Raw genomic sequence first — 12,187 nt, 5'->3', positions numbered from 1 at the left:
CATATCAACACAATTATATATCATCACATAAGATCACTACAAAAAAGACCATTTTGGCAGCACAATAAGGTTCATTGTAAAAAGCTTGTGCTCAGTATAACAAACACTATTTGTTGCTAAGAATCATTGCAGAAGGTATGGCTCCAGTTGCATCTTTCACTGCTTATGAAAATAGCAAGTGCTGCAGTGGCACTCTGTGTGGTTCCTCACCCGTATGCCAGTGATCTCCATCTGAAAGAGGGATGGATGAGGAAGAATCAAGAGTGAAGGTTAAAAACACTTACTTTTTCTAAAATATATAATGCACAATATGTTATTATGGGGAAAATAAAGGGGACTGGAACATCCAATAATGCACTAAGCAGACAGCCTCGTGTATTAGCCTAGGTAAATCCAGCCCCCACGTGATCTGCTCTCAGAGTTCCCAGTCACTAGCGTAGTGACTGAGAACAGGTCTGAGAGCAGGTCACGTGGAGGCTGGGTTTACCCAGGCTACTCGTGTATCACCTTCATCCAGGTAGGTGACTATAACATACTGGTGATACAGTAGTTGCAAAACATTATATGGATAATGTACTGTGTATGTATGTATGTATGTATGTATGTATGTATGTATGTATGTATGTATGTATATATATATATATATATATATATATATATATATATATATATATCTCCCAAATAATGTTCTACGTAGTGTTAGGGGGAAGGTCAAGGAGGACGCAAATGCTCGACACAAGAGGCAGCAGTCATGATTCATGAATGAAAAAAAAAGATTGACTGAAGTTCTCAAGGTACAAGATCAATACTTTGGGCTATAGACACAGACAAAGACTGTCTGTAACAATGAACAATGACTGGACAAACTGAGGAAGGAGCCAGGCATAAATACAAGACCAACAAATTAACCACATAATGGACAGCTGGTGACAGAGGAACAGGGAAGAAACAAGGAGACTGATTGGATGGAAAAAGTCAGGGCAGGTGTGGAGGGAGGTAGCCTAGCATACAAGGAAAAAACAAGAGTGGACAGACAGGGCTCTGACACTATTGCACTGGCTGATCTAGCAAAATTATCTTCTTAGACCAAGGTTAGCCTATTATAGTTAATTAAAATAAACCTGAGTGTTAACATGTTTACTGAATGCTAATTGAAAAATGTATAAATACATTTCCAAAAGAAATTGTGATTTTTTTTCCGTTCCTATTACACAATACCTGTTGCAAACATACAAAATACATGTTCTGAACTTCTGTTATAATACCTTTAAAACATACCACCACCTCAACCAAAAATACTTAACTAAAACTCAACATTTGTGAGAAATAAAAATCGAATTAAAACTACTGAACCCACAGTGAATACTAAATGTAATACAGTTAGTGGTCTATAGTAATTATAACTCAACCGGAATTGAATTGAAACAATATAAAAACAAATGAAAGATCTAAAACTTATAGACCACTAACTGTAATATTTCGTTCATAGTATTGCACCCTGTGATGAGACATTTTGAAGGGTAATTTTAATCTTCCTGTAACCTACACTGGAGACATGATATTGAAAGGAAACACTGCATGTGCATTTTTTGACTGTACCTCAGAGCTGTTCCTTGCGACACAACATGTTGCCTCTGAGGTGATATTCTTTGGGATTGTCATTGTCTTCTTGGACTTAAGAGGTGTGGGGTATGCTCTAGAGAAGCAGCAGCCCACACACTGGTAAAGCTCCACTGATAAAGCCACAGACAAACGGAGGTTCTTTCTCAGTGTGCATTCCTCACAGCCCCCTGGGGAATGGAAATATACAAGTTTAAAAACCACAATGTAAAACTATTGAAGATGGACATTTTAAGACCTGTCATTGGAAATAAAATGTACAGCCCTTGTAAATAAATCTGATAATTAATAGCAATAAATACATATTCTTATTTAACATAATAGCAATAAATAGCCTGGAAATAAGCAGAAATGTTATTTTACTCAAATAGATAGATACATAGTGTGTCTAGTCTACAAAGCTCCATTCATTAAATTACATTATATCAGATTCCACAGAATGTAGACACAAATTGTAAACATTTACATTTGACCACTATCTGAATGTGGAACTATAATTGCCTTATAGTAAGAGGTTAGATTTGTCTTTAAGAGGTCAGTTATTATACAATAAAGAACCCACACTAGTGGTATAAACAAATCTTACTGTTTGACATGTCACTGTTGGGGTAAGAATCAGCTATGTAAAGAAGGAAAGATAACAGAAGAAGAGACAGTCCAGTTGATTTCACTGAGCCCATCACTGTTGCAGCAATCACCTATAGAGGGAGAAGAAAACAAATGATCAAAATGGTAATTCAAATGAAAAATCACTGGAAACAACATTGTAAAGGAGCAAGACATAGATGGAAACAATACCATGTTGCGAGAAAGTTACCCGTTCTTGTGCCTCTGTGCTGTGTAGCCTTTTATTAAAGACCCAGCTGCAACAATCCCTGCATGCTATTTTATACCATTGCCCCTCGTTCTATATGCGCTGCCTGGATTAGATAAAAACCCACCAACCTTATCAGTGATCTCACTGACTCATTGGTCACTACCTTTCTTATAATCCCTTGAAAGCAAAAAAAAAAAAAAAAGAAAAGTCGGAACACAGTGGAAAGTCAAAACACACTCCCATCATCCCTCTATCCTGACTATGAATGTTGCTTTTAATCCCTGGGTTGTTGTTACTTGGTAACTGAGGTTTGTTATCATTTGCCATGTCATGGCAAGGGGAAGGGGGGTGGTAGGAGGTTATTAGTTTCTGATTTTCATGGTCAATTTGTTTTCATGCAGTCAGATCATCCGCAAATGAAATATGTTACTATGTTAATATGTTATGTTAATTCACTTAGTGTTATGGATTATGATTCTGAATTATTATATAACTAGAGACCATCTTGCAATGGCATCACACCAGTCGTGACATAAAACGAGTGTGAGCCAGGGGCATAATGTGTGTGTGTGTGTGTATTTGGGGGGGGGGGGGGTTGTTGCTTGGATTATGCCCATTTTCGAACTCGACCTTTATTTCTGTGTCAACTACACACCTGTAAACTTTTGTGACTGCACAGCTTTCAATAACATAGATCACTTTTGATTAGCTCACTTGAGAAACTGGGTGGGTCTCACGAACATAAGACACTTCACTGGTTCATCTCCTAGCTACCTTTCCAAAATAATACTTTCCAACTCATCTTGTGGAGTCCTGTGAGGTTCCATTCTGGGCTCTATTCTCCATTTATATGTTTCCACTTATTATCTGCAACCATCATAACATAAGTTTTTCATTTGTCGTAACAACATTAACAACTAAACCAAACCCACCTAAATTAATTAAATTAATTCGACAGGAACTAGACACTCCGTGTGAAGCCAGTAGAAAATAACATACATGTAATTTTTGAAAATTTGAACTTTGACTAACAGGTTAAGAGAATGCAATTAAATTATGTTCAACTGAGGAACTTGTGTAGCCTAATGGTGTTTCATTCAATTGAGGAATATTTTTGGAAAATTCAGTAATCTTTATCCTTCCATGATCTGGAAAACATCTACACTTTAATTTATTCTCTGATTTCAAGATGGATGTACTAAGTAGTGAGGGATTTGATCTTCAAATTCAATGGATGCGTGCCTCTTCTGAAAATTGATGAGAGAAACCATGATCATTGAATGAATCAATAATGTATGAATGGGACAAAGTGCGTCATCTAGGATAAAATGGAAGAGTAAATATGATTTGCACCAGGGTATAGATGCAATTCAAAATTGGGTACATTCATGCAATTACATCACTGGCTTACTAAATTAAAATGTTCATTGTTACTCTGTAAGTATTGCTTGTTATTTTGATTTGGAAATGTCAAGGATGAATAGAAATGTCTTTTCTATTTCAGCTTCTACCTACTTACATACCCATGTCTTTTCTTGTGTCCTCGGTTGTGTTGGTGATAAAGTCTTGGCACAAGACTCTGTAACTCAATAAGCGCGGAGGATGAGGTAAATCACAGAGATTTAAAGGCTTTTGGGCTTATATGATATTTGTGCCATTCTAGCTCCCATAATTGGATGTTACATTGTTTTTGTGAAATCAAATGAAACTTTAGGACAACTAATTGTTATTCATTGTAATTAGAACTGATAAGATTGATACCCACTGCTGGTGCATTTGTGCAGTGATATATACCACAAATTGTACAGAAATAAAATAAAAATAGAACATCGCACACAATAAAAGCTTTTACGGTATATAAATAACATGTCTTAAGAAGTGAAATAAAAACAAATTCTGGGTTTCTAAGATAAGATCATACTCAGATACTTTTACAGCTGAGCAGTCTTTTAAATCCCTGATTGAAATCTTGGTTGAAAGTGGTGTAAAGGAGCACATTGATGAGTGAGTGAGTGTATCCCAGCCAGGTGAGGATGTCTGACAGAACTGACACCTGAGAGGAGGGCTGCAGCACGTTAAAGCCCAAAAGCAGCTCTTTGACGAAAAAAGGCAACCGGCAGAGAATGAAGGCACCCAGGATTAGTCCGAGGACAAGTGCCGCTTTCCTCTCTCTAGAAGCGTAGGTTTGAATTCTCTCCTTGACCTGCTTCATAGCCTCCTCTTGAGCTACACAGCCAGGAGTGCTGAGTTTAAGTTCTGTGTTGCTGCCTGCTGTTTGCTTATTCCATAACGCCCCAGGCTCTCTCCTTTTATGGTACAATGCTCTGGCTGTTACAAATAATCTGTGGTAGAGGGTGAGGATAAGGGCCATAGGGATGTAGAAAGCCCCACATGTGGAGTAGATCAGATGGTGTAGCCAACATGGTGGTGCTTTGATGAAACACTGGTCAGACATATTCCAGGGACTTCAGCATCGACACTGTCGTTGTTGCTGCGAAGGACGTGCCTCCAGAGCAGGGGAGGCATAGTGATTAGGGTGGAGATGATCCAGACTATTATGGTCATGACAACCACCCACTGTTGCGTCCTCTTGTGGGCGTACACCAGGGGGTTGGTGATGGCCCAGTGGCGATCCAGGGCGATGGCACACAGATGCAGGATGGAGCAGGTGCAGCAGGTCATGTCTACACTCAGCCAGGCTTTTGCACAGTACAACACCCAGAAGCCACCGCTCCGTGGCGATCTAGAGCACACTGAAAGGCATCACCAAGATGGCTACCAACAAGTCAGTGACAGCCAGGGAACAAATGAGGTAGTTGGCTGGGAGATGTAGTTTTTTGGTGGTGAAGAACACTAACAGTATGACTCCAATGTTTAGTAAAGCAGTGAAGAGCATGATGATTCAAGATTCAAGATTCAAGATTCAAGATTTCTATTGTCACTCCGTAGTACAAGTATCACGTGTGAAATTCTTGTGCTGTAAGCTCCGTTACAACATAGTGCAAAAAATAAAAGATAAATAAATAAAAACAAGAGGCAACAAGCAATAAAGCAGTGAGACACGCCACAGACAGTGGCGTATTCACTGCCCATAGTGCAAATGGCATGAACATACTTTAAACATAATTAAACATAATATTCTGTTAGGTGCAAATAGCATATACCTAATTAAACATACTATTGAACATTAGTCATACGTGATGGTAGCAACTGCAGTGCGGTACAGTACGGCTACTACACTATTTGTATATGTTAAGGAGTTTTGTGGCCTGTGAGAAGAAACTGTCCCTCAAGCGATTTGTGCGTGCTCTTGGGACCCTGTATCTCCTCCCTGAGGGTAGCAGGGAGAACAGACTGTTGTGGGGGTGGTTTGTGTCTTTGATGATCTTCAGGGACCTCCTGAGGCACCGCTGGTTGTACAGATCTTGCAGTTCTGGCAGCTCACATCCTGTTACGTGCTGGGCCGCGCGCCTCACCCTTCTTAGCGCCCATGGTCCACCGGTGCAGTTCCCGTACCAGGTGGTGAAGCAGCCAGTCAGCAGGCTTTCAATTGTGCCTCTGTAGAAGTCTCTGAGGATTTTTGGCCTTAGCCCGAATTTCTTCAGGCGCCTGAGTCCGTGTAGTCGCGTGTAGGCCTTTTTGACAACAGTGGCGGTGTGGTTGGCCCATGTCAGGTCCTGGTGGATATTGACTCCCAGGTACTTGAAGCTGTCCACCCTTTCCACCACTGTGCCGTTGATGGTGATTGGGGGGTGTGCGCCCCCCCACCCCCCCTTCTGTAGTCTACAATGGCGCTCTGGCAGAGGGGTCGAACCTAGCGTAGAACGCGTTGAGTTCGTCCGGCAGGGTGGGTGACGTGCTGGGGTTCTGACGTTTCACCCCTTTGAAGTCTGTGGCAGCATGGAGTCCACTCCACAGGTGTCTGGGGTTGTTAGTGTCCAATTTTGACTCCAGCTGCTTTCCATAATCTCTCCGTGCTTTTTTTATTGCGGTTCGGAGGGCATATTGTGCCTGCTTGTATTGTTCTGGTGTACCAGAACTGAAGGCGGTGGTCCGGGCGTGAAGGGCAGCCCGGACATCACTGTTGACCCAGGGCTTCTGATTTGGCATTATTTTATCCAAAACTGTAGCCATGCTCATAGGCACCCCCCACCAGATCAAAACATGCCCCATAACCAGCATCTCCTTCTCCGGCCACAACCTCTCCCTTTCAACCACAGTCACCAACCTGGGCGTAAAAATGGACCCTCAACTTCAACTCGAGACACACATAAAACACCTCTGCAAGACATAATTTTTTCACCTCAGGAACATCGCCAAACTCCGCCCAACTCTCACCATGCCCGATGCTGAAAAACTGGTCCATGCCTTTGTCTCCTCCAGGCTGGATTACTGTAATGCACTTCTCATCGGGATCCCTAGCAAAAGCCTGCAAAGGCTCCAATATATACAAAACAGTGCTGCTAGGATCCTGATGAGAGTGCGAAAGTTTGACCACATCACCCCTGTCCTCCGTTCTCTCCACTGGCTTCCCATCACCTCCAGAACCGAATACAAGATTTCCCTTCTGACTCACCAGTGCATCCACGGCAATGCCCCCCCATACCTCAAAGAACTTCTCACCCTCAAACCCTCTACCCGATCACTCCGCTCATCCAACTCCAACCTCCTGGAGCAACCCAAGACAAAACTGCGCACCATGGGCGACCGGGCTTTCTGCTCCACCGCCCCACGTTTGTGGAATGCTCTCCCTGACCATCTGAGAGCCCCACAATCTATTGACGCTTTTAAAACTGGACTCAAGTCTCACCTTTTTAGCAAAGCTTTTCCTTAAAACTGTAACTTTTAATGTTCTTTTAATGTTCTTTTAATCTTTTAATTTTTATTATCTTATTTTCTCTTTTAATTTTTATTCTTTTAGTAATTTTTATTCTTTTTACTACTGTAGCACTTTGAGATTTTACCCAAAATGAAAAGTGCAAGACAAGTTCAATTTATTATTATTATTATTATTATTTTGATTGTCTTTGTTGGGACTATATCCTCGGTGCATTTTTTTATGAAGCATGACACCGTCTCTGCATATTCGCCCAGGTCTCCTGCAGCCTTGAACTCCTCCCATACTACTTGGTCAAAGCAATCCCTCAGGATGTCGTCTGATTGGTCTGACCAGCAGTGGGCGGTTCGAAATGCTGGGGGCTGTTTTTTTTTAAAGTTTTTGTTGGTACCTGGGTATGAGTAGGATGGAGGCGTGGTCCGATTTGCCGAAGGGGGGGGCGGGGTGTGGTCTTGTAACCATGGCGGATGTTTGTGTAACATTGATCCAGTGTGTTTTTGCCTCGGGTGTGGAAGTGGATTTGCTGGTGAAGCGTGGGCATTCTCCCTCTCAGGTTTGCCCTGTTACAAAGTCTCCAGCCACTACCAGAGCCATTTCTGATGCTGAAAAAAAACTACAATTATCCTCAGTGTCTCTCTCCATGTTAAAGCCCTGTTTTGACTGTCTGTTGGGGATTTTATAGGACAAATTAACACGTCTTGTATGCCACTCGGAAACTTGTAGCCCGGGTCTGGTGATATCACTGTCCTTCATCCTATTTGCTGCAGCACCTATGGAAAGAAAAGTTTTTTGACAATCAGTTTGGCTGTATCATATTTTCCTCTGAAATAAAAGTACAAATTGTTTTAGATAGAGAAAACTGTAATGATTTCTGTAAAGCCAATTCCACATCTTGCAGGTATAATTCTACATCATATTTTATATCAGACAGTGGATGAAGCATTTGAAACTAAAGTGATTAATAAAATAACAGCATAAGCTATGCAAGGTTTTTCAGGAGCAGGATCATTTAGCCCTCCTACTGATAAGAGCACAAAGACAGTCTGTCCACATGTGGGCATGAGAGATGTAGGATTTAGGGACACGTCTGCTGAGTTCACAGCCTGTAGTTCAGTGGGCATATTCACACGTGCTGGGCACTGAATGAGTTCATGCCTCTAGCCAGTCATCAGAGGCTGCAAAATGGGCTTTAGTTTGTCTACACCAGGCATGTCCAAAGTCTGGCCCGGGGGCCAATTGCGGCCCGAGGACCCATTTTAAGCGGCCCTCGGCTTGTCTCTCAAAATATACTATGTGGCCCTCCGCACAGTATTGGTTAATCAAGCAAGTTCACTTTGCGTTTTTTCCGTTCACCCATGGTGACACCATACAGTTTGTAGACAAGCACCAAGTAGAAACAACACAGGCTGAACTAATGTTTTCAGATGGTAAACAAAATCCTAATAGTACAATTGTGATTTTTTTTTATAACCCATATGATGCGAGAAGCAGCCGGCCCCCCAGTATTTTCACATTGTCTAATCTGGCCCCCATTCAAAAAAGTTTGGACACCCCTGGTCTACACAGTGTTGTATCAACAGACAAAACGAGAAGCAGGTCAGTTACAAACAAAAAGCTATAACCTTTCTTGGATTTCATATGGAACATTTTACAACGCTGCCTTTGATTTATCAATCATGATGGATGATGGTTTATTTCGGATCAAGAATGCATAAAAACCATTACAAATTTACAATTAATACAGTAGTAAAAAAAGTACACAATATGTAAATCGAAAGTAAAATGATCCAAGGATAGCCCAGTAAAGCAGCTTAAAGTTACAAACTAGAAGCCTGCTTATTTCCACTGGGGTCCTTCAAATATCAAAACCTTAGTATTACACAATTGTACTTTATAAAAGAAAAACAGAAAAAAGAACTGTCTATCGATGACACATAAAATATATGATATATACAAATGAAATCTCAGCGAAGGTGTTGCAATTACTCTCTAGTCAACATCTCATTTTTTAGATGAGTCTTGAGAGCACGTTTAAAGACATTCACAGTGTTTATGCCTTGCACTGAAGCAGGTAAATTATTCCAAAAGTTGATAGCAGTGTTACAAAATGACGTTTGGGTTTGGCTTCCTGCAATAGGTTTCTGAATTGAATATTGGGCAGATCTGGTATTATAGGAATGAATTTCACTTGTTCTTACAACACCCTCCTTGAGATAACCAGGGCTAAGGCCGTTCAAAATGCGATATATGTGACACAATTTAAGTTGCTTCACCCTTAAATCAATCGGTAACCAACCAAGTTTACTAAACTCAGTAGCGCGAATATGAAACCTATTGGGAAGATTAAGCACACATCTTATGGTTTTGTTCTGTGCAGTTTGGAGTTTCTGTTTGAGATTTGCCTTTAGGCCAGAGTACCATACACTGCAACCATAGTCATAATGGCATAAGATTAGACTGGAGGCAAGTAATTTCAGAGAACTAGCATTAAGAAAGTTCTTGTTCCTGTATAAAATTTTTACTCTAGAGTTAACTCTACCAATAACAGATTTGCCTGTATTTTCAAAGCTGAGGGTACTGTCAAGTTCAAGTCCCAAATAACTGACAGATGTTTTGTTGATTATTACTTGGTTATTGCACATAACTTTCATATCTGGATGCAGCCGGAGTTTGTGCTTTGAGCCAAAGAGGATAGCATTGGTTTTACCTAAATGCAAGGACAGTCTGTTATCAATAAGCCAGTTATAAATATTTTCAAGTTCATTAGTCAATTGAGCCTGAGTGGCATTTGATAGCCACTCCACTCCTCCACTATCAATTTTAAATAGAATACTAGATTATTTAGTATAGTTTTGGCTTAATTAATAAACTAATTTTTCAATTAACAAAAAACAATTTCAGGTTAATATCTCCAAAGTGACCAACCCCAAAGGACTTTTGGTATCCTGGAACCCTGTTTCCCTGAATGGGTTGGCAATATATGCAAATATTGTTTTGGCATAGGCATCTTGGCACCATGAACAAGGTGGAAGAAAAATAACATACATAGATAATTTAATCCTTGTCAGATCATACAAAGAAGAACACTGCCTCCATTTTTAGAGACAAAAACAACCATACATTTCCCCCTTTTTTTACCCTGCTTTTATACCTCTTTTGTATTTGTATTATCCCTGTGAGGAAATATCCTCTGCATTTGACCTATGCTATAGGTACTTACCTAGAACCTAGGAGCATTTGCAACCACAGTGCAGCGCCCGGGGACCAACTCTTGCCAGTGCCTTGGTCAGGGGCACTGACAGGAGTCTTAACCCTAACATACATGTCTTTTGATGGCGGAAACCCACACAAACAGAGGGAGAACACGCAAACTCCACACAGAAAGGACCTGGGATGGGCCAGTGTTCAAACCCAAGACCTTCTTGCTGTAAGGCAATGCTAACTACTGATCCACCGTGCCGTCCATGTGTGTCCACTTTGCAAAGCAGCTTGCATTAAATCCCATATGTATTAAATATGTGAGAAAATGTGCCAGTATCCCTAGAAAATCTAGGTGGGCTAAAAATCATTATTTTACCAACATCCCTCAATGTCTCTGTAACTTATTCCTCAAAATATTCCAGCCTTTTCTCTTTCTCGATGGGGGTTGGTCAGTTGTTGATCAGTTCCCAACTGTTTCAGCCTCAAGCTAAGGGCCAAATCCTTCATTCCCTTTAGGAGTGATGTACTGAGACTGAACATCTGTCTGTCTGTCTCTGTCTATCTGGCTGTATGAAAACAGACAAGAAGAGCTATAAGAGAGATAATAAGATATATAAAATAAATTAAATGTCATCTAACAGAGGGGGAATTAACCATAACTGATGCCCTGCACTCTTCAGGTCAGCTTCTGCACATTGCTTGCTAGTCTTTCCCAGAACTCTTGTTTATCTTCCGTGTATCCAAGAAGAGAATAGACTGCCTATGCTTCTTTAAATGATGTAATAACAACTTACTTACTTACATACTACATCATCCTGTTTAGCTATAGAGTTATTCACCTTATTCAATAGTAGTAGACTTCTACTACTACTCTTATTTGTTATAGTTGTTAAGTACTTAAAAACTATAACAAATAAATTAAACATTACCAATGCATAGTTTGTATGACAATATGATAACGAAAAATTTGTTATGCCTCCGCCAACAAGTGAGCAGTCTACATCCATGTCTGCCCAGACTCATAGAAGCACAAATACCTTGAAGCCCACAGCGCAGTGGTGCGGCCATTCAGCCTTATGGCACATTAGGCAATGTTTAGGAGTACCTCAACAACATGGCTAATCATTTTCAACACGGAAAATGGTCCTACCCCTACCCCCCAAACCACCCACATCCCCCCAACCACTCCCCCTACCCACCCCTCGAACCCCAACCCCAGGTTATAATCTAAAAGATTTTCACTCACAATGTTGATTGAGACTCTGTCCATTTGGATGAAGCTTTTGCAGTATATATAGTGACATTATGTGACATTACACTGTTTGGATCTCACCTGGAAATACCACCCACCACCACAGGTGTCACCCAAGACAACAAAACGGAAATCTTAGAGATGATCACTTTAAACTCAAAACTTGAGGCAACCCTATTTGAATTCCAGGCAACCCTAAATTTGGGAACCACTGCTCTACAACCTTCTTAACCCTAGTTACGGCCCCTTTCCCCTAGCCCCACCTCTCACCGCAGTCCTTCCCACCACCCATGCCCCTATCCACTCCCTCTACCCAACCCTCGAACCCTGACTCTCTACAACCTTCCTATCCCTAGCTACGTCCCTTTTCCCCCTCGCCCCGCCCCCTTACTGATCACGCCCCCTCCCACCACCACTCACATCCCCCTAGACCAGGGGTCAGCAACCTTTTTATATGAAG

The 12,187-nt window shown here is 41.1% G+C and overlaps 1 protein-coding gene and 1 pseudogene across 2 annotated transcripts; both read right to left on the bottom strand.

Moving 5' to 3' along the window:
- Positions 1 to 156: 156 nt before the first annotated feature.
- cga (glycoprotein hormones, alpha polypeptide) lies at positions 157 to 2,300 on the bottom strand (the record flags this gene model as incomplete). Its single annotated transcript, XM_083632993.1, has 3 exons — positions 157 to 231; positions 1,600 to 1,790; positions 2,207 to 2,300. The coding sequence occupies 3 exons, from the start codon at positions 2,298 to 2,300 to the stop codon at positions 157 to 159; spliced, it is 360 nt and encodes a 119-aa protein (XP_083489119.1).
- Positions 2,301 to 4,358: 2,058 nt separating this feature from the next.
- LOC310773072 (5-hydroxytryptamine receptor 1E pseudogene) lies at positions 4,359 to 5,333 on the bottom strand (annotated as a pseudogene). The gene has a single exon. The product of its transcript is annotated as a 5-hydroxytryptamine receptor 1E pseudogene (transcript).
- Between the last annotated feature and the right edge of the window lie 6,854 nt (positions 5,334 to 12,187).

The sequence above is a fragment of the Poromitra crassiceps genome, assembly GCF_964638095.1.
Source record: "Poromitra crassiceps genome assembly, chromosome: 3".
NCBI lineage: Eukaryota > Metazoa > Chordata > Actinopteri > Beryciformes > Melamphaidae > Poromitra > Poromitra crassiceps.
The sequence above is the reverse complement of the archived record's forward strand: the minus strand, read 5'-3'. Positions and strand labels throughout refer to the sequence as shown.